Consider the following 23959-nt stretch of genomic DNA (forward strand, 5'->3'; position numbering starts at 1 on the left):
AGCCCAGGTTAGGGCAAGACACAGAATCACAGAATACCCTGAGTTGGAAGGGACCATAAGAATCACTGAAGACCACATCCTGGCCCTGGGGAACATGGGGAAGGTACCAAAGGTATTTTGATAAACATAGGAAAACTGACTCTCATGTCACAACAAAAGGTATAAGAGAAAGAAATAAAGCACAACTGCAGTGTTCCTTAAACACCTGTGAAAGTTTGCATTCCGAAGTCTCTTCCAGAAAGTGCTTTAAAGAATTTTATATGGAGGTGGAGTAAAAAAAAAAAAAAAAGATGAATCCTATTCCTAGAAGATTATCAGTTTCCTAATAGATTGACAGATCAGATGAAATTTGTTATTTGGGACACCAGATTTACCGTTTTATTAACAGGAATGACTGTTAGAGAAGAGTAGGTAACTGAGGACAAAGAAATAAAATAAAAGAAAATGCTATAATAAAGACCTGTATGTTTCATTGTGTATAATTCTGTACAAAAGATTGAGTCAAAAAGCAACTTCAGTCAACAACACTAATTTAGTTCATGTAGAGACTTAATTTTAAGTAGAGATGGATTAATTAAAATTCCTGTTCATAATTACTTCTAGGCTGGATTTCTTCTTCCAGACTCTAGCATTAAGTATACCTTTGCATCCAACCTGACACATGCAGAAATTCATTGGAAGAACCTTTTCTTTTTAGCTAACTGGAACTATGGTTGAGGTTGTCAGCCTGTTCAACTTTGCAGTATAGCTTTATGAGTAATTTTCTGAAATAATCTCAGGAATTAGACAAATTCTCAAGCCATCAGTGTTTTGAAGACATCAAAAATACTGTTTAAAACCACAATTCCTTCTAGCTTTAGGAGTTCTTTCCTTACTCTAGGAGTAAGGAAAACTTTATTGTTCTTATGAGTTCTATCTGTACCTCAGGGTTTTCAAATATGCTTCAGCAATGAAGATCAGGGAAATATAATTTATCATTGTATAATGTCAGCTTGTCTCTTCATCAATAAGAAACTTAGGATTGCCAGAATGAAATAAAAATCTTCAAGCAAAAATCTGAAGTCACTTATTTTGTTTACTTTTCTTTAAAAAAAATAAGTCTTTTCCTCCTGCAATTTTGTATGGGGATTTGTCAGTTTCAGTGTAACAATATCTTATTCTGCTAGTTCAGACAAGCCAATTATAAGTAATTTTCTTTCAGAATCCTTGTATTTTTATGATATTTTCAAAATTATTAATGTATTAGTCTCCAAATAATAATATTAGTTCCAAACCGTAAGAAGATTCTCTATTACCTTTGGCCTCTGGTCTTTCATCTTCTAATATGACAAGGTGCTCAAGTATTCTTCAGAAACAGACTGCCTGTTAGCAGAAATATTTGTGGGACTGTGGTATTTTTTGTGCTTTTTCTGCTTTGCTACTACTTTGCTTTACTACTTTGTAGTAAAACACAAAATTAATACAGAAATAGAATAACTATTTTAATAGACTTTAAACAGGTACATAAAATGTCACTTTATTTTTTGACTCTGTATTTTCTAATCCACAAGGGAAAAATAATGGGAGTATTACTGTAGTATGGGGATCAAATACCCTTTTCCCCTTTGTGTCATGTATTTAGACCATAAACAGCCTGAGGAAAAAATTTATGTGTATACGTAGCATCTATATTATCGATACTTTTAGATATATTATATTTGACAACATCTGGACCCAAAAGGGATTTTGGAAATAAAACCTTATTTTTTTTTGAAATGTTCTAGACTGGATTACTTACATTCTGCTTTGGGAAAAGTGTCAGTAAGACAAAACTACCCTACTCTTGTAAAAACACAGCAATGTAGGCACCTCAAACTTGTTATCAGGATATTGACAGCTCTAGCAGAACACCATCAAACACTATTGTTTGGTTTGTTTAGGTAATATCAATGATTTTATGGATCAATGTGGACTATTTAATAGCTGGAACAACTCCAAAAAGCACCACCAAGGCACTATAAACTTGCGCCACATCTGCCTTGGTCAGAAGGACTGTGCTCAAGTCTTTTAACATACCCTGTCCCAAAAGCCACAAGAGAGACTGACATATGAAAAATCCTAAATACAAAGAGACAACCAGAGAGGATGTCACAAATTGCTTCTTTGATGCAGAATGGTTTTTCAGTGAGGAAGGAACTTTACAGTAAGAATACAGGAAAGCCATGGGGAAAGGGTGACAAAACAGATTTTTCACACCCCAAGGGTAATAACAAAAAACTCCAGGGATCTGTTAGAATAATTAGGACTCTGAAAGGGGAAGTTGCATTCAGGTGGCTTTATGATGTAGCTTTTAGTCTGCACAGATCACCAAGTCTCATGTGCTAAGTGTAAAGTTATTATACACGATAAGAAGTTCTTTGCAAGATTTATTTGCAGGTGTAGCTTTCTGGCATCTCAAAAATAGGGGCTGGCCAGACTTGGTATACTTAGATATCAACATGGCTGGATGCCCTGATACACTTAGATAACAGGCCTGATGTCTTGGACCTCCTATGACTTTGGAAACAGACATTGCGGGATATTACTCAAGAGCTTTGCTTTTCAAGATCAGTTTAAAGAATTTTTTAATGGTATTAGAAAGAACATTACCATGTTGAATGGTTATCATGTTTTTTGTTTCCTTTTGTGTTTACAGGGACACAGTGACATAATATTTTCTTCTAAACAACAGACATGTTCATTTCTCATAAAATGCAGTACATATTTTGCTGTCTTAAATGAGAAATTTTTAAGTACAGAAATTTACATACCAGGAAAAACATACAGCACTAATGAAACCAGTTTTAAAATAATTTGTGCATCCCCAAATCTACAAATGAAAAAAACCTCCTTCTGAATGTATATTCGATTGCTTTCTGTCTATAGATGGGCTGTCTTCCCTCAGAAGCCTGTCAAATTATCACAAACATGTAAATATTGGCTATTTATAAAATTGAGTAAATACTGCGCAAATAGGATGTTTAATATCTAAAACTAGTATTTTTGCACAATTAGCTATTTGCAATTTGAGTAACTGACCACACTACTGAAATATAAGGCACAGAACAGTTATTGTTCAAATGTGAAACACTGTAGGTTTTTGTTGAATACCTCTTTTTTAAAAGGAAAAAAGAAGAAAATATAGGATAAACTGAATGTCTCACATCTAAACATTCTGTAAAATTTGATTTGCTTTATTTTAGTAAAAAGAAAATAAACATGCCAAAGCCTATCATCAAACTTCGATCAAATTTAGAGCCAGTAATAAATTAATACTTCATACAACATTCCAAATTCTGGTACCATGATAAAAACCTAACTCGAACATTTCTGACAACACGATGTTGACAGGTAATTTGAAGTCAGCAATACATAGGAAACAGAATTTTCCACAGAGACTGTACTTTCTTACCTGTTGATGAGAAAGAGCAAAGACTATTCTTAGACATCCAAATCAACTCAATTCCATCTTTCAAAAAATGGTAGAATAGCATGCAATCTAAATTGTGCCTTAAATTTAAGATACCTCCTAAAATATGTGCAGATTCTTTACACCACCAAAGGTGAGAACTTTATGACCTTGAAGGCTTCCAAAATCGACAATGTCCAAAAATCCACAAGATTCTTGCATTTTTAGCCTCACATATAAAAATCTTTGATCTTAAGTCTAAATATAGTCTTTGATTGCTATTATAAAATAAAAATTTGCAAACAAACAAGTGACATAGTAAATATACTATATCCACATGCACATCATGGTACAAATGCCTGTCTCAAGTAGAGATTGTAGGTCTTATCAAAACCATCTGAGTGCTTAAGGAAAAAAGCCAAGAAAGATGTCTGAGGGAAAAATCTCACACTCTTAAGAACTTTGTGTTTGCACTAAATCTCACTGTATTCAAATTAATAACTACGAACTTTACTTTCTTGCATTACATAGAATCCGATTTGTTGAAACACTGACTTGTTATTTAGGCAGGACATAATATTTAATAGCTATAGTGGTGTTGCTTTCTCTATCATTGCCCAAATTTTAAAGTGATCATTCAGAGAGAAGCAGGACCCTACATGATATTTCAGTTTACCTTCATCTGAGCAATGCACTAACCTACATTATTAGACAATTTTTTTTTTTTACTATACAATAAATTCTTACTTAAGGGCTGCAAACTTTCTATTTCTATTGTTTTCACTACTGCATGAGAAGCAGATCACATGCCAGTTACGGGCACCAACCAGAATGTAACTGGAAACATATGGGTTTAAATGTGGTTTTATTCAGTATCAATAAAAAGTGACATTACTGTATTACCACTTGATCTCAGAAACAATTTTTCTCAATGTTAAGGAAATTATTCCCAGATGAGACAGAACCATCTTTAATTCATTGCATTTTACAGAATTATTCACATTCCCTTAGCATGAAAAAAATCACACAACAAAATGGCATTTCCAATTAAGTGAAATCAGTGGATTTCTTAAAAAAAAGAAGAAAAAGTAATGATACTAATTGAATAAAACAAAAGCTAAAAACATCTCAAATACTTAAAAAGCTAAAAATAAAATAAGTAAGGTAAAAAGCCAACGGTGGCCAAGTTCTGTGAAACATACTCTTGGAGAATTCGTAGCTTGCTCTTCATATTAACAAAAGGTAGAGTTTTATGGCTTTTGAAATTCAATTTGACTCCCTTCACAGTAGAACTTCACTTTTGGAACTATTAATGCACACTTCAACTGCTCTTCTAAATAAGCTCTTTGATGATTACATTTTAAAATGTAACTACTTTCCACAACAAAAAAAATCTATTTAAATATTTGAGGGGGCTAAAAACAAATTATGCCCCCTGATGTTTCCACTCCTGTGTCTTTTCCAATTTCAAGTATTACCTTAAAAATTCCTTTTTTCTTACAAGCTTATTTTCCATCTGTTTTTCTGTACCAGTACCTGCAGTGACATCAACTAGGAAAGATGGGTCACACATAATTAACGTTCCTGTATTTTATTTCGTTTAATTTGAAAGCATTCACAAATTAAAGCATTGTGAATGGTAGCTGCCAAACGATGAAAGTTTAAAGTGAACATCTTGTACTAGTACTAAGCCATAAACAGAAAACCAACTATTTGAAAGAAAAGCCCAAAATTGTAGTTTTGTATATATGCCTATTTAAAGCACACGAGAATAAGGCAAGTCTTAGCAATGGAAAAACAAAATAACAGAAAAGGATCAAAGAAAACATCAAATAAGGCAAGCAGAAATTGCTTACTGGTTCTTTCAGGCCTTTGAACAATCCTAGTCTTCTTATTCTGAATTCCACTTTCATGAAGTGCCTTAAACCAGTCTCTCAATCTGTTTGCAACTTCCCTGAATTCCAGGTCACTGCACACTGAAAAACAAAATTCAGAGCTGTTTAATGTGTTTCTCCAGGGTGCTAAACAGAACTTTTCAAACAACGCTAAAAAAATCTCCCAAACCTCTCCAAAACCCAAACCCCAGATAATAATACAAACATATATGTTCCACAGCTTTTTTAATTAATTAAATTCAGTTGCATTGCTTAGGTACGCCTTCAAAACCCAATGAAGGTCCTCAGAAATAAATGCCTGGTGTATAAAGGAATTATAAAATTAGAGGTACCTAGAAAGTGAAAACTTGCTTTGCAAACTACTATAGACAGTTGTAGCACAGGTATTTCCAACTCTTAACTGCATATGAGACGCCCATAACAGTATTTTGCCTTTTTATTTCCATGTTCATTAAGGCAATACTAATGCAAGCCCTACCAGAACAGGTCAAGAGATGTAATTTAGGCAGATAATCATGAACTCCCAACCTGATTTCCTATGCTGAGGTATGAAAAGAGGAAATAGGATTGACAGCAAAAGTGTTTCAACAGTGTGCTGGAAGTTTATATCATGGAATGTAGTTTCACAAGCCAAACTCGTGAGCATGTAACAGCAAACAGGCAACTGTAAAGCCACTTGGTGAGGGAAAGGATGGATTCTTTGACCAGAAATAGAAAAGGCAGAAAAAAGCACACCAGACCAAAGAGAGCATCTGTAGCACCAAGAGCAGCAGATTAGTAGCAGACTGGCTGAAGTGCTGTACAGTACTGCAGTTCATACAGAAGCCAGCAACAGAAGTAGATATTAGAGAGATATGCAGTCGAGAGGCTTATTCATTGAGAAGACAAAGAAAGAGCATGCTTGAAGCAAGTACATATCCCCCCCACAACATCTTCCCATGTATTTGGGAAAAGCTAGGAAAAGACAAAAGAAATAACAGTATTTGGAAAAAGACCAGCACAGAAAAGACACTGGATGTACCCCTCCTAAAGGAACAAAATACCTTCTACTGCCATTCTCAATAGCTATCACTTCCAAATCAGCATCACTTTCCAGGTCTATCATTAACTGAATAAGCTACAACCTGAAGAGCTCACACCTAAGCTGGCAGAGCTTCACAGTGACACTCTTGAAAATAAATCTCCAGTTTGCTTACTTTTCCTTTATTGTGTAGCAATCCAACATATTTAGTGAAGCAATCCAACATATTTAGGGACATATCCTTTAGCACTTTGTTAAATTGAACAACACTGTGAAACACCTATTTGTATTTTACAGTAAGATACAAACATGTCATTCATTATGTCAACAACTATCAAAGTCTGTACAACTGCACACATCTAAGCATTGGATTATTTATTCTTTATTGAAGTCTCTCTTGATACTTTGATTCTATCCATGAAAGACTTAAGCACAATCTATACATACATTTGTATATATTAGGGCCTGACATTTTTATAGAACTTGTATTTGTGCTTCTCTCATGTAACAGAACTACTTATTTTCTGATAATTTGATAGGGAACTGGGAAAAAAGTAATGATAAATAGACATGTGTACTCAAAAATGTATTACAACAACCAGATGAAAACGGTCTCCTGATCCAAGACTACATATCATAATTCAAAGTTGTGGGAATTTTATGTTTGCTAACAACACCTTCCTGCACCAACCCTTGCAATCAGCTGACAGGTCAGAACAAGCAATCAGCTATTAACTTGGGACATCCTGCTCCTCTTTAAATTCCCCTTCCATTACACCTGTATATCGGGTTTGTATGGCCAGGTTTTGGTAGCAGGAGGCTACAGGAGTGACTTCTGTGAGGAGCTGCCAGAAGCTTCCTCCATGTCCAGGAGAAAAAAATGTCAGCTGGCTCCTGGACAGATCCACCAATAGCCAAGGCCAAGCCAAGCAGGAATTGAGAGTAACTCCTCTGTGGTTACATACTTAAGAAGGAAAAAAGTTATTGCACAGATGTAATCACAGACAGAGAACCTGTAAGGAACAACTGCAGACACCAAGGTCAGTGGAGAAGGAGGGGCAGGAGGTGCTCCAGGCACTGGAGCTGAGATTCCTCTGCAGCCTGTGGTGCAGACCATGGTGAGGCAGTTGTGCCCCTGCAGCCCATGGAGGGCCACGGAGATCCAGAGATCCACCTGCAGCCCCTGGAGGAGACCCATGCCAGAGCAGACAGATGCCTGAAAAGAAAACTGCAAATTCATGGGAAACCCTTGGTGGGGCAAGTTCTGGTAAGAGACCTGCAGGCCCATTGAGAGAGGAGGACTTGTGACCCTCTGCGGCATTCACCCTGGAGCAGGTTATGTCTGAAGGACTGCACCCCATGGAACAGTGACCCACACTGGAGCAGTTCATGGAGAACTGTTGCCTGTGGGATGAACTCTTGGAGAAGTTCATGGAGAACTATCTCGCATGGGAGGGACCCCATAGGGGAGCAGGGGAATAACTCCTCCCCCTGACCACTGGGAGAAACATCATGTGATGAACTGACTGAAACCCCACTCCCTGTCTCCCTACACAGCTGGATGGGAGGAGGGAGGGGTGGAGGGGAATGTGTTTTTAGAATTTATTTTACTTCTCATTGTCCTGAATTTTTAGTAATAAATTCAGTTAGTATCCTCAAATTGACTTGGTTTTGCCTGTGACAGTATTTGGTGAGTGACCTTTCCTGATCCTTATCTCAGCTAGTGAGATAAGGACCAGGAAAGGTCCTTATCCCTGTCCAACTGCAGAGAGTGATAGAGTGGCTTTGGTAGGCCCCTGGCATCCAGCCTGGGTCAATACAACACAAGGTGAAATAGAGTAACACTGTTCCTTCCCTAACTACCCTCCTTTGGTTTAAGGGAAAGACTTGAATCAAAGCGTACGGAGCACAGCACAACCATTCGGGGTACCTGGACTGCCATCTAACCACTTTGATTTATTGACCCAGCACAATACTGTTTAACACCACCACAGGTCACCGAATAACACTGCTATGTTAATAACCTGGCTATTTTCTTCTAAATCCTCTATATGTAGTGCTACTCTGATTAACCTCTGATGCTGAGACGACCTACTCTGAGCCAGCACATAAATTCATCATTTACAGGCACAGACATCCACATAAACATCCATATATACGTGTGTGTATACATATATGAGGCAGAGCATGAGGAACTATCAGTTACAAGTAAAAACTTCTGAACAACATTAAGAGAAAGATCCATATCGCATCTGCATGATTATGCATGACTTCCTCCTTTCTGCAGAAGTAGCAAAATAAACACACCAAAGCTAATAAACTCATGAAGGTGTAGAAACACTGTATTAAGAAAATGAGACAGTACATCTTTGGCTATTTGGTATAAGAATAAAATTGTTTGTTGTTTCAGCATGGTACTAGCCCCTGCCATGTACAATATAACATAGAAAGAACATGGTTATGCTTACATATGGACCCCCCTAAATATTCTGTTACATTGTACTGTTTGAAGCACTTCTGAAGCATAAAAACAATCAGATAAAAAAAGAAATCAGTTTTTATATTGTGATTACTCTGAAAAAAAGCCAGTATTATCCTGACAAGAAAATGAGAATATATCAAAAAACCTGTAGACTGACAAAGCAGAAAACGCACAAGTAGGTAAGAACTATGGCGTATCAGTAGTGACAAACAGATCATTAAAGTAGAACAGCTTTTTCTATAATTTGAAATTATCATTTGAGCACTTCTGGGTACAAACCTCCATTTCTTAAGGTACAAGGAGACTGGACTACTTAAGCCCTAACAGTGGCAGGAAAACTGCAGTCTTTGCCCCCTTGGTTTTTAGTTAATAAAACAATTTATGAAAAAATATCTACTTAGAGGATAGTCAGCAATGACTTCATTGTACCCAAGTACCTATGGACAGGGAATTTTTAGACTAAATGCTCAGACATTCAGTCCAACAAAAAAAGAATGCGGTGCATACAGAAGTAATGCTAAAAAGTGCATTGATTTTTGCCACATATATCCCTGCCTGTGAACATATATGACTGTAATTTCTGGAAAATAAGAGAATTTGTTAGGTCATTCAAAAAATAAAAATTGGTGATGCTTAAATATTGGATATTGGTTTTATTTAGAATCAGATCTTTGAGCATTTCTATATCATATTAGCACACAGATTCCATATTACTTCTTTACATAAAAAACATAATAACAAGAACAACAGCAACTAATAATAATAATATGGAATTTTTCCTTCCTTTTTATTTCATAAAAAAGTCACACTTCTATACAGAGGCCAAAACTAAAGCAATATTTGCACATTCTGAGTAAACTGAGGGCCTCAGACTAGAGAAAGAATTCCATTTCAAGTTCCATATATACAACAGAAAAACTGAAATCTTACAACGTCAGTTATTATAAACAGGCATAAAACAATTTCTAACATGTTCCACGTTAAAGATAGGACTTTGAATGTCAAATAACTTCAACTATATAATTTTTTTTCTAAAGGCATTTATCACACTTCAGATTTTTGTTCCTGTTTTGACATGTAAAAAGGAAAGAAGCAGCTAAATAGCCTTTAAAATAGTAAAATAAACCATCTAATTTTCTCTCACACAGAAACTTACCAACAAATTTTGTTCAACTTTTCAAGAACATTCAGATGAACATGTAACAGATGTAAAAGACTAAAGTCTAAAAAGTAGCTTTCAGAAAGCCATAAGAAGCAGAGAGCAATATCCAGACATTACCACAGTTACCAATACAACTTGTTTTCCAGAGAAGCTGGGCTGCAGAACATAACTGTAATACAACACAAAAAAATGTCAGATGTATTTACTGATAATGTATACATTTGGCTTTGTTTCTCATCTGTATCCTGTGTCAGTACAGTACCTACCTCATCTCTGCACCTTAATTCACATGGATTTATGTGAATAAACTTCATATTCTGTAACAGAGATGATCAACCTAACAATCCATTTTCACCAGAACACTATTTGCCATTGAAAAATGCTTGCTCAGGGTTATGCTGTATGATGAAAAATTATATTAATTAATGGGTTGATACATACCAGAAAATATTTAGGGACTTTTCATCCTGGTGATGAGCTTGTAAAGATACACAGTAGTGAAATTATTGTGGGAATTTGTCTGTACTGATTTAGAATAGGTTAAGATGAGGTAATTCAGATCTATTCACACTATTATTTCACCTGATAGACTGGGAGATGAATCTTTAATGGCAAAAGACAGACAGTAAAGGTTGTAGAAGGTTAGACAGTAATCAAAAAATGCATATTAAATCACATGAATCCACTCAGGAACCTGCCAAGAAGTACTACTGTTTTTGTAAAATGCCAATGCAAGGCAATTCTGCTATTACAATCAATTTTAGTAGCCATTAAGAGAATTAGTACAAGGTAATATGAAGTCACTAGCTCAAAGGTTACTGGAGGCTACTGTCATTTCAAGCAATGAGACCGTCTTCTAAAACTAACAGCTATGCCTATGCAAAAAATGAAGGTATCTGAAAACTTATGGGTACTTCATCCAGATATATCTTTATGATAACTATTATTTAAATGTTAGGTGGAACCAACTGTTCAATCTGTTTTCATGTACAGTAAATGTTATGATTTTTGGTGGTATTTGAATACACTTTACAGACTGAAAGTAAAATATTTGAAAATCTTTTAGTGCCTTTCAACTCAAGCTAATTAATGAAGTAAAAATAGCATTACTGAAAGCTGTAAGGACATGCAGAACCTATTTTAGCACTAGCATAATGGACTGAATTCCCTAACATATTTAAACCACTCTTAGCTTCCTGAAGTAAGAAAAAGCAAGTTATTTTAACAGCGCTTACTTTTTATGTAAACACAGACATGTATAAAATTATCTTTAGCTTAGTAAGTATTGAATGGACATGGATATAATGAGCACACTGAAATACTGTTCTATCAAGGAGTAGCTTTCACTAAGTGAAGAGCCAAAAAAGTGATTTAGAAGAAAAAAAGAAGCAATAAACACACCACACACTATCAGCACACACAGTCTCATTCAATCAGGCAGAACTATACTCCTAAATTCATGTATACAATAAAATAACCAGGAAGTAAATATAAAGAGAGAATATAGAAAACTTGAAGAACAGAGTACACATCAGTCACGTTTTAGTCAACTAGTAATTATTCCATGTGAGATGGGCAACTGATCAGTCAGTGAGTGCTAAAGCAAGAGTTCTTGCTATTCAAACTTTTTCCACGTACTGGAACCACTGCATATGACTTAAAAAAACCATTGCAATTAAAAAACAGTATGATATTTTTTGATTCACAGAATCAAACAATAATATATGTTGAAAGGGAACTCCGGAAGTAGTTCAGTCTTACTCTCTGCTAAAAGCAGGTCTAATTACATTAGGTTACTCAGGACAGTGTCCAGTCATTCATGTCCTGTGACCACCACGCAATTCATGTGAAGGTTCCTCAATATTTGAGAGACAACCCCTCTTTGAAAGGAGCTACTATCAACTATTTTGTAGCTCTATACTGTTCTCCCTGAAAAGTACAAGAGTATTTCCTCATGCTGTAACTTGAGGATTGCAGCCATCTGTCCAGGACTGTTAGACCCCCAGAAACCTGGTTACAGCAGCAATTCTGAATCAACTGTGGGCAGGAGTATTAGGAGCAGTCCACAGCTGATGCCCATGTAGCCCAATCCCCTTTCAATGCACTACCTACCACTCATGTACTGTCCTATGGCTGCACAGTGAATGTTGAGCATCTGTTCCAGCACAGGCATTAAAACATTCTTCTGAAAATACAATAACCCTAAAACTGCCTTTAGAACTCAGTGCTGCCTTTTAAGACAGTATCTATTATAGTAAGCTGGAACATTATAGCACACATACCTACTCGGTGTCAGTACTCTGGCAAGGCTGCCATTCTGCACAGGTTTATTAATTTAGCCCTGAGGAACTGATTGCTTGGACTGAAAATTCCTGGCTCCAGAATAAGGGCTAGTACCCACGTGGCTAACTCTAAATGTCTAAGAATTGTATGCAAGTGACTTACAATTTCTGCAATATAGAGCAGCACTTCCAGCTCTGCATCATCTGTCACAAATGGGAAGAGCAACATATGGCAAAAAGAAATGAGCTAGCAAAACCAAATAAATTTGGCAGAAGGACAAAAATCCCTCCAAACCTGTAACTAAAGGATGGGACAGCCATTTCAGTCATCTTTTTACAGTCCTGTATGTACAGTTAGAACTGTTTATTTTGTTTTAAAAAGGTTGTAAACTGAAAAAAATCACGCATATATTTCTATTTCTATAAGATGATGTTTATCAGCCATCTGTTGCCTCTAGGCCCAGTGATTTTAGGAAGGTAATACCTTGAAATTAACAAATAAAAGCATTCTGATTTCCTTACTATTTAACTAAACATAATGAATTTTCTACTTCGGTTAGTCTATGTTATGAGATAATTAATACAAATGCTGCAGATACCATATCGGGGAACTGCAGCTGCTTATTCTTACTGCCCCAAATTAATGTTCCATACAGACATTCTGCATATGATTAATGCTTCACAAAATGCAAAATGATTTCAATTAAATTACATTTTTATAAAATAAATCTGATCTTTTTGTGTCCTCATGGTTTTTAAAGACTTCACATTTAAGTATAATAATAATTTCTGAGTGCATGGAAAATAGTAGTAACAAACAACATACAGAATTTATGTGCCAAGTTACTGTCTTCAACTTAAAAATATGTGGACTTACAAAAAGATTGCAACTAAATAAGACAATACTTTCTTTAGTCTCTCAGAAGTATCACACACCTACTGTGGAATTTGCTGATTTATTTTCTGGAGGATAGTCAACGTATATGGCTTCCTTTGCTAACTGCTGCTAACTTTTAGTGTCAGCTATCATTTCTCATCATGCTCTGTTATTCCAAACTATTAACTTCTGAGGATGAAAATGATGTATTAATCTGTAAATTGTGTAGTTATGAACACAGACAGCAAAATATGATAGCAAAGAGATGTTCCACTGTAACATGATATATTCTGAGATAATTTTCAAGTATTTCTGTATATTCAACTGAATCCAGTATTTCACATAATAGAAGATACAGTAAGTATCAAATAGGGACAGACCAAAAATCATCTTAGTGGTGAAAGCTTTTAAGGAAACCATAACCCAAAGGTGCAATAGTTTTCCAAATTCCATTTAAAGATTCCTGAAAGCACTACATGGCTCTTGGACAAAGTCTGGACATTTTCTTCCCTTCAAGATCACGACTGACAAGAGTCCCGCAAAGACTTCTTCCATTTGACATACCACCTCTTGAAACGTAGCAAAGTTAAAAATATCACTGAACAATGCTCTTTATAAAGAAAACTTAAAAATATGTATATATTATTACACCATTTCAAATTACGTATTTTCTGAAATCAGAAATTTTCTGTGCTGATAAGAGACTTTTAAAGTGTATCAAATCAGGTAACCCAGCACAGAACCTAGAAGGGACTAATGGGCCTTTCTATCGTGAGGGAAAATTATCATTGTTCCTCACTACAACTATCTACTAGTTTGCACTTTTTCTCTGGAAGGGTAGGGCAGAAGAACTGAACAGTAAGCTGAACAATCACCCTTTAACAGAAATTAACTACAGTCTGCTCCGCAAGTGTCTGGCATAAAGGAATTTTACATCATATAACAGATCCAAGGCTGCACTGCAACAATTTATTTTTTTCATATTTAGATTGTGATCTGATGCTTTAAACCATTTTGTATTTACACTAACCATTTGCCTGTGTGTTCTTCTTGAATGTTTAATCACTAACATTGCTCTTAATCGTGTGAAATTGTTCATTAAAGAGCACAGTTGCCTATAGACCTTTCAGTGAGGACCAAGAGGGTAGAATTACTCAAATTTAGCTAATTATTTGTATCTTCCCTAAAGTAAGGCCAACAGAGGTAGACAAGCTCTTCCTCTACTATTGAAGAAACCTATGACAGTTAATCCATTATATAGTAATGGAACAGCAGGAGCCAATTCCCCTGGCACAGGAATCACAGGCAGTGAGATACAAACTTCACTACACTGCACCACCGCCTCAGTGAAATCAGAATGCTGGTTAAGTAAATATAATATGCAGCTGTGTCTCCACACGAATTCACTAATCAAAAGTGTAAGGAGAAATGCAGAAACTAATGAGTTTAAAAAGATATGATTAGGGCACAAATATCCAAAATGTTTACAAATGCATACATAAAATACGTTAGCAAAGTGCAATTATGTTTTGCTAGTCTATGCGTTCAGCACTAAAAGGATTGTTCATGAATGTCTGATGTAGATCAGGGAATTTTTATGAGACGTATATGAATATTCATAGAGATAGGAACTTATTTAGCCTTGGTAATTTCTAATGTGGTTATTCCTATGCATCTTTTAAATCCAAAAACCTTGTATTACCAACAGTGATCCTCATATGTGTTACAGAGAACCTTTAACTCATGGAGTAAACTGTGACAAAAATCAACATCAGATCCAAACCAAACACCATGAGGGATCAGTCTTGGTATCATGATAGGTTTCAGAAAATGCTTCTTTTCCAGCCATAGTCTTTCTGCTGGCTACCTTCATGCAGCATGTCTGCACATCAACTTTGCCAGTACAGAGATTTTCGAAAGGAGCTGCTTACAGAAGGCACAAATCAGCACCATGTGTATGCAGAACAGAACAGAGCTCTCTTAAAATCCTTATCCTGTTGAAATCAGTAGTAAAATTCTTGCTGATTGCTGATTTCAGTACAGCCAGAATTCCTCCCCCACTTTGCTGCTGTCTAGACCAACTACTTGGTTCTTTGAAGAGGAAAGGAATGCTAACACTGATCAACACGGTGATGATTGTTTAAACAATTCTGTTGACGTTTTTCACAATGAAAAATTACATTTCATAAACTTTGCAGTCTATTAAAAGAAAAATATAACCTTTTTTTTTAAAAGAAATCTGATATTTAAAAAAAAAAAAATCTATACAAGAAAATGTGCAGGATTTCAGACAAAATCTATATAATTAGAATGTACATTATTTTTCCACATGGTGATTAAGAACCTTTCAAGGCAAAAAGAGTATGGGTAATTCGAGATGCCACGTAGTAATCTATTCGGTTATAACTTTACTTGTTAATCATAAGCCATGAAAGGCATTTGTACTAACTGGTTGTGCTGATTATCAGCACCGTTGCTTACAGCTGAAAAGAACTGCCAAATATCATCAACTGTGAGCCTCTTCACCACTGCATCTGAGACTTCCAAACTATTGTCCCTAACAATGGCATCACTGTTTTGCACTGCTTACAAAATCTGTAATAGTGTTTAAACTGTCAGTGACATCATCAAGAATCTGAAAATAATGCATCAGTAGCTGACTTAAAAGTGAAAAACAAAGTCAGTACTTTAATTATTTTAAGAAATATTGAAATACCTACTGATAATGGTTTTGAAGATATACTAGTAAGAACAGTAAGAAATATTTATAGTGTGAAATTGTATCTATTTCTCAAACAGATTCTTCTGTTCTCTGTCAAAAGACTTTTAACATCATTTTCTAGCCACTATTCCTTTTGTTACTGAAATTCAATTCCCTGCGTGTTTCCCTTCTGCCCCTTTTGGGCTGTGCTCTTAGAAGTATTTTGTATTTCTGAAAACACATCAATAACTACAGAGAAGCATGCAGAAATATATCACAGTGATATCTGAATTTCACTGGTCACACAAAAGTAGGCAAGTTCCTCATTTCTTCAACAATGACCACCATTAAATCAACGTGGCACTACAGATTCCTGCCATTCTATTCTATTCCATAGGGCCAGCTGCATCCCTGTACCTATACAGGCAGTTTTAAAGATACAGGCCCTGACAGACACATGTGAATTCACTGTGGTCAAATCCCATGTCTTGTCACCACTGCACTGAGCTCAGAATTTTGTTGCCTTCCTGCCTGCACGGCTCACTGCCTCGCTTTCAAGATGTTGATATTGCTCCTCAATGACTCGCAGACAACAGAAAATTCACATTTAGCAAGGTGAAGCTGAGGTACAGCACATGTATGCAAAGATTACTGGATTCAACAGCAGGCACCATCACAAAAAAAATTAACTTGCAGTGTAAATGGGTCTAAGTTTAAGAGTTTCTCCATGGCTCTTATTTCATTGAACAAACAGAAATCTTGGTTCTGCTTCATGGGAGTTTTGTCACAGATTTCAGTACTAGTTTTGCACTCAACAAATATGAAAACCCCTTACTGCTACTGCATAAAACCTCAAAACTTCCTCCTGGTTTCACAGTTGTAATTCAAAGGCTATTGCTTGAATATCTGAACTGACTTGGCATTTCATTTAACTGCTCCTGTCTGCATATATTAATTCATTAATTACAAGGATATCATTAACATGTTTCTACTTTTAAGAACTAACACTGCTATTATTTCTTAATATACAATGAACTTACAGAGAAAAAAAACTGGTTTAGTCTGATTTTATACTGAATTCTGGCCTTAGAAACAAATGTTTCTGGGTTTCTAGGGCTGCTCATGGATTGGTAAGTTGGTAACTATGATGAAAAATAAATACAACATAATCCTACAACACACTGTACATGGCAGAGAGTATCTTTTTTATAACTTATAGCCACACTTGGAAGTCTAATAGGACTGGATGTACTATGTTATTTTAAAAAGTCATTAAATGTAGAGAATAATTCTACTTTAGGGCTGATACTGTTCAACATCTTTGTCTGTGACATGAACAGTGGAATCAAGTGCACCTTCAGCAAGTTTGCTGACAACACCATGTTGTTTGCTGCAGTCAACAAGCTGGAGGGAAGGGATGGCATCCAGAGGGACTCTGACACACCTGAAAGGCGGGCCCATGCAAACCTCATGAAGTTCAACACGGCCAAGTGCAAGGTCCTATGTCGTGGCAATCCCAGTCACACCTACAAGCTGGGTGGAGAAGCGACTGAGAGGAGGGCTGTGGAGAAGGAATTCAGACTGGTGGCTGTCATGGGTTAGCAAGCATAGTCCCGGAAGGGATGTCCTTGCTAAGGGGTGCTTACAGCTTCCTCTGGGACCTGATAGAACCTCTCAGCTGGCCAGTTTGAATATGGACAATTCTTTAAGCCACTTAAAGTTGTGACCGCCTCTCTGATCCACACTTAAGAATAGACAAACTCCCCCCCCAAGCTCTCTCTCGTTTCCAGTGCTGGGACAGGTGGCTGCGGGGCTCGAGCGGGGACCAGTGGGCCCAGCCAGGCCCTGCCTGGGCCAGGCCGGGCCGGGCCATGGCTCCAGGATGACCCCCTCCTGCTGCAAGGCCAAGGTGAGATTAACCCTTTTACTGCTGTGAAGAGCTGAAAACCTGAGGGAAGAGAAAGAGGAGATGCTTAAAGCTGAAAGTCTGTTGTGAAGCTATGATACATCAGAGTATCCCGTTGTAATTTCATGAAGATATGGGGGGTGGAGTGTTCAACTCGTAAGCAATAGGCAGATGCTGCCGCAGCTGTAATTTCATGAGAAGTTTGGACAGGGAGAGATGGACCAGATGAGGACTTTTGCTCCACACAGGAAAGGAGAAGACCTCAGTTCCTAGAGATGCTCCCAGAGATAGTCCTAAAGATGAAGATGGGTAAGACCCTTTGCTCCCAGCGAAGGAGAAGGGCCTCTGTGCTTAGAGATGAAATGCTCCCAGAGATGGGTGAAGAGAACTTTTGTTTCTGAACAGCTCAACCTTAAAATTGTACCCCAAAAACTTTCAAGAGTGGACCCTCGAAAGCAGTTGCGGGAAAAGCTGCAAGTCGGGGGAAGGGACTCACATGCGAGCAGAGAGACTCCTCTTCCTAAATGGACTGAACAATATTTGGAAGTGGGTGGCTGTCTCGGTGTGATACTGTTTTCATAGCACGAGCAAGAAGAGACTTCTCTTTCTAAATGGACTGAACAAGGTTATTATGGAAGTGGTAAACAGACTGAACATCTTAAGGGTTGTCTTTTTACATTGTCAGTGGAAGAAGGGAGGAAGGTGGGGGGAGGAGGAGAGTTCTGAAGGTGTGGTATAATTTTTTTTTCCCTCTTTTAGGTTTGTTAATAAACTTCTTTATATTCTATCTTGTTTGGTGCTTGTTTTGCGTTTCTCCTAATTCTTATCTCACAGAAGATAAACAGTAATGAGTATTTTGGGCCAAACCACTACACTAAATTGGTGTTTCTGCCCGGTTACGAACCGAACCCGCTACAGTGCTTGATGAAAAACTCAACATGAGCCATCAGTGTGCAGTCACAGCCCAATAAGCCAAGGGAATCCTGGGCTGCATTAAAAGGAGCATGGCCCGCAAATTGAAGATTATTCTCCCACTCTGCTCTTGTGAGATCCCACCTGTGTACTGCATCCGGCTCCAGTGTCCCCAACATGAGAAGGATACGGAGCTGTTGGAACAAGTCCAGAGGAGGGCCACGAGGTTGAAAAGAGGACTGGAACACCTCTCCTATGAAGACAGCTGAGAGAGCTGGGGCTGTTCAGCAACTGGAGAAGAGAAGGTTGTGTGGACACCTCATAGGAACCTTCCAGGATCTCAAGAGAGGCTACAGGGAAGCTGGAGAGGAACTCGACATCAGGAACTGTAGCGATGGGAGAAGGAGTAACGGGTACAAACTGAAAGAGGGGAAATTTAGGTTAGATACTTGGAAGAAATTCTTTCCTGTGAGGGTGATGAGGTACTGGAACAGGTTGCCCAGGGAGGTTGTGGATGCTCCAACCCTGAAGGGTTCAAGGCCGGGGTGGATAAGGCCTTGAGCAACCTGCTCTCTTGTAGCCTCCTTTAGATACTGGAAGGCTGCTATAAGCTCTCCCCAGAGCCTTCTCTTCTCCAGGCTGAACAATCGCAGGTCTCTCAGCCATTCTGAGCACTGTTGTGGCCCTCCTCTAGACTCCAGCAGGTCCATGTCCGTCTTACGCTGGGGATCCCAGAGCTCGTGGCTGTGACTAAATAGATTTTTGCAGGACATGATGCAGTATGGTCAGCAGTTGACACTATGGTAATGTGGTTTAACTTTCTGTATAAAAAACTTCAGTACAACTTCATCTAGTATTTTGAAATCAGCCAGTAACTTGAGCTGTGAAACAATTTCTTTAAAAAAAAATTACACTAAACCCTAATGTTTCCAAGTTGATAAGGGAAGCTACAATAAGAACAGACTTCCCACCAAACCCAAAGGCATTGAATTTGCATTTTAAAATGGTATCAAAACTGTTGCTTAAGCCTCAGAACATAGAAATAGAACAAAAACTCATTAAAGCTTAAAACTTTACAAGAAACTGACTTTCTTGTACAGGCTGAGAAGAACAAAATATATAAAAAAACAGAAAATAATTTGGTTCTATTATCTCCCAGATACTAGAAATTAAATTTGTGAATTTTGCTGTTTATGCCTCAAGGTATGTTATACTGCATTTGCGGCAAATCTATTAAACAAAAAAGTAAGTGGGCAGATTCCTAAACAGAATCATAACTTAGCAATCTAATAAGCCTACCCACTTGGAACAGTATTTCACTTGGAAGGGACCTACAATAGTCCAGCTGCGTGACCAGTTCAGGGCAGACCATAACCCAATACGAGTTATTAAAGCCATTGTCCAAATGCCTCTGTAAACACTGACAGAATCAGGGCATTGACCACCTCTCTAGGAAGGTTGTTTCAGTGTTTGACCACCTTCTAAGTAACAAAATGCTTCCAAATGTCCAGTTTAACCCACCAGTGGTGCAGCTCTGAAGCATTCCCATGTGTCCTATCACTGGATACCAAGGAGAAGAGGTGAGCACCTCCCTCACCACCTCTTCAGGGAGCTGTAGAGACCCATGAAGTCCCCTTCAGCCTCCTCCTCTCCAAGCTAGACAAGCCCAAAATTCTCATCTGCTCCTCACAGTATGTTGTTTCTATCCCTGTCATCAGCTTTGCTGGCCTCCTCTGGATGCATCCAAGGACTTTCACATCCTTCTTGACATGTGGGGCCCAGAAATGCACAGTGCACTGAGGCTGAGGACCCCAAGGCCGAATGCAGCAGGACAGTCACCTCTGTTGGTTGTGTGGTTGTCCTGTGCCTGATGCACCCCAGGATGGGGTTTTGCCCTCTGGGTTCCAGGGCACACCCTGCTGACTCACACTGAGCTGCTGCCGACCAGCACCCCCACATCCCTCTTGGCAGGGCTGCTCTCCAGCCACTCCTCTCCCAGTTTAGTTTTGTGCCCAGCATTACTCAGTAATACTGTTCCTTTCAATAGGAGTCAGCACGAGGGAGCTGTGCCCAAATAATATCAACGTACAACACCCGGTCCATTGAACTCAAAACCACTCCCACTACCACCATGACACTGCTGCATAAAATACATGACATAAACAAATAGCTGACCAAAATAAATTAAATGAATACTGAATGTCTAGTCACTGCTTAAAGCCAAAAAAATGCCCGAGAGTTAGGTGAGTCTCTTAGAAGAAATTAACAAACAAGGAAACATAAACCATGACATTTTCAACACATTGACATCGATCACCTATGAAGAAGATGTAGGCAACAGCTCCTCTGATTATTCAGCCACTCAACAGTGATAATAATCAGAAGAAACTTCCTGAGGATATAGGCAGTGGTAATGGCCCACAGGAGAGCAATTCGCACAAACTCTCCAAAATCTCCCTGAAAGGTAGTCAACTAGGTACATTAGGTAACTAGATATTATTTGTTTCTCATTTACTACACACACACACAATAGTTCAGCTCTTCAGGAGAAGATAGGAACATACATAAATATATGGCTGAATATAGACATAAAAAACCAGTGAGTTTCTCTCCTCTCCTCTCTTCTGTCTAGACAAGGCAGCCAAGCACCTGCCTTGTGGGCACAAAACTGCTCCCAAGCCAAAGGTGTAATTAAAGAATCATCACCCCCGTGCTACCCACATTTTCTTTTTTTACCTTTCTAGGCTGTTTCTTTTAGTCCCTCACATTCTGAAGTGTCAAGAGCTAATGAACCACACATTACTTATATTTTATTCAACAACACATAATCCAGGTGTCCCATTTTAATCACTTTAGTCTTGAAAAATTTCCTGTGAAATGAAGCATTTGTCACTCAGCAAATACTTCTGTAACAAAATAGCTTTTATGATTATCATACTGTTACCAAGTGATTTTTTTCCTGGCAAAAATAGTAGGTATTCATTTTTTGAAAAATACTACAATGTAGAATTTTTTCTCAGAAAGGTAAGATGCTGAACAGTTTAATCTAAATTAACTGATTGAGATATATGCAATCACTACAAAGAAATGCAGATATGTGTAATTTTCTCTTATAGCATTGAAAGCAGCAAGGAAATTGTCTTCAGGAAAATGTCCATCTCTTGTATGGCCTGATATTGCACAGATAAAGTAAATTCAAAGTTGTAAAGTATTCAATAATAAAGGCTAACACTGAGACACTGATAGCAAAAACTAAGACCTCTGTAAAGATCACAATAGGCAGATGCATTTTGTTTTCACAGTTACTGTTTGGCTTCCATTGCAAAAGGAATTTCTCATCATCAAAACAACACTAATAATTTATAATGCTTGATAAGGATTTTATATTCACTTTTGATTTATGCAACAGAATGACTCACTGTCCACGTGATACAATGGAACAAACTGCTCAATCATACAGGAAAAGGGTTCCCACATTTCAACTTTTTAGAATGCTGTTTTTTATCTACCCAAAACTCTGGAAATCAAAAGGAAATTCAGATTACAACAGAACAAGAGCAGAAGCTCTGACCAGACCATTTCACGTTCAGCTCTCCCAGAAGAGTGCACCATACAAGTTTCAAGTCATTAAGCTGCAAGCCTCCAGGACACCCCAGATTCACAGCATGTGCAATGCACGCGATCTGCACATATGGACTGGCTGTCTGCCTAGTGCTTAACAAACACAAGCCAACACCATCAATCTCTTTGCAAATGTCTTCTTAATGGATATATGCATTTCTGTTTCCATTATGTGCTGGTCCTTAAACAGAACAAGGGGCATTCTTCCAGTCTGAAGAAAGCTTGCTTCAAGGTAGAGCAATGGAAAAAAAGGAATAGTAGACTGTGTAATTATTCCATGACCTCTGTGTGATGATGAAATTCAGTAGAATTTTATCTTTATGCTGTTTATAGTTAACTTCCTTCTATATATAAATATATATATATATATAGCTAGGATTACTTGCAAGGCTTCTTGTGTCCTCGTTAATATACATACACGTACTATAGTTCTCAGACCGTTTTTTGAAGCTTTTTCTCTTTCACAGCTCTTCACAGCTAACCAAAATTGTTCCACTAATTGCCACTGAAAGTGACAAAATCACTCATGAGGTTCTATTATGATAGACAATTATAATGTGAACCTTTTTGTTTTACACTTTGTGCATCAAAAGAATTTTGTATGATGAAATTTTGAAAGCGCTTGGACCATTTTCACTGGAGAAGAAAACAATGGGATCTTACAAATGTAAATAAATACCTGGAGGGAGGACATAAAAACAGAACCAGGCTCTTTTAAGTGGTTCCCAGTGACAGGACAAGAAGCAATGGGCACAGAATGAAACAGGAGGTTTCTGCTGGACATGAGGAAACTGTTTGCTGTGAGAGTGACTGAGTTGTCCAGAGAGGTTGTAGAGGCTCTATCCTCAGAGACAATCTAAAGTTGTCTGAGCATGGTCTTGAGCAGGGAGATGGAGCAAGAACACCTCCAGAGGTCACTTTCAAACTCAACCATTCTGCTAGTCTGTGATTCTGTAATGCTGGTGTGTGGCCTGGTAAAAGTTTGGTAGCAGAAGTATTTTACTGATAATTTCAAACATCTCAACAAAAAACAGTTCAAGTGATGGTATAATTTAATTCGTCATTTACTGGATCTTTATTCAGATTCCCTGTGCTAGTTGCACAGGTTATTTTTGGGAAAAAAGGATAGTCCTGTCTTCTTGCTCCTTTTGCACTAAGCAAAGTTTACCACCTCTACCTTGCCCCCACCCCAAGCTTACTTCTGCACTTCTTTCTGGTTTTGAAAAGAGAAATAGAGCAAATCAAAAGCCTGACCCTATCAAAGTCTGTTGTTACAAAACACAACTGATTTTAAATCTCTCCCAATACACTGGAGGACTTTAGATATAGATTAAAAAGAAAAAATGAAAAATTTTTAACACTGGGTATCACTTATTACAAATCTTTATGCAAAAGACTCAATAATTTCGAATAAACTAAAATAGCAAATGAAACAATTTAAGATAAATGAACAACTTACTGTTTATCATTCACTCTACTCTTCTACTGTAGCTTACAAGGACTAATACCTTAGAATTATCACTTGCAGAGTGAAGTTTTCCGTGGTTTGTGCAAAAATAATATAAAGTGGCCTACAGAGAGGGCAAAAGACAGAAAGTAGTAATATATAGTTCTTCAACATAAGAAAATTAGGCTGTTCTCCAGAAAGGGAATATACTTCCCCTAGAAAGCTG

General features: G+C 37.6%; 1 protein-coding gene across 14 annotated transcripts in view; it reads right to left on the reverse strand.

Annotated features, from left to right (window-relative positions):
- SPOCK3 (SPARC (osteonectin), cwcv and kazal like domains proteoglycan 3) overlaps window positions 1-23959 on the reverse strand; it is a 409610-nt gene that overhangs the window by 15856 nt on the left and 369795 nt on the right. For all 14 annotated transcript variants that reach the window (XM_069013676.1, XM_069013677.1, XM_069013675.1 and 11 more), the window contains one exon: window positions 5284-5403. In XM_069013676.1, coding sequence (XP_068869777.1) covers window positions 5284-5403 — 120 coding nt within the window. The remainder of the gene's footprint in view (window positions 1-5283; window positions 5404-23959) is intronic.

Source organism: Aphelocoma coerulescens, chromosome 4 (genome assembly GCF_041296385.1).
Source record: "Aphelocoma coerulescens isolate FSJ_1873_10779 chromosome 4, UR_Acoe_1.0, whole genome shotgun sequence".
In the NCBI taxonomy this organism is placed as follows: domain Eukaryota; kingdom Metazoa; phylum Chordata; class Aves; order Passeriformes; family Corvidae; genus Aphelocoma; species Aphelocoma coerulescens.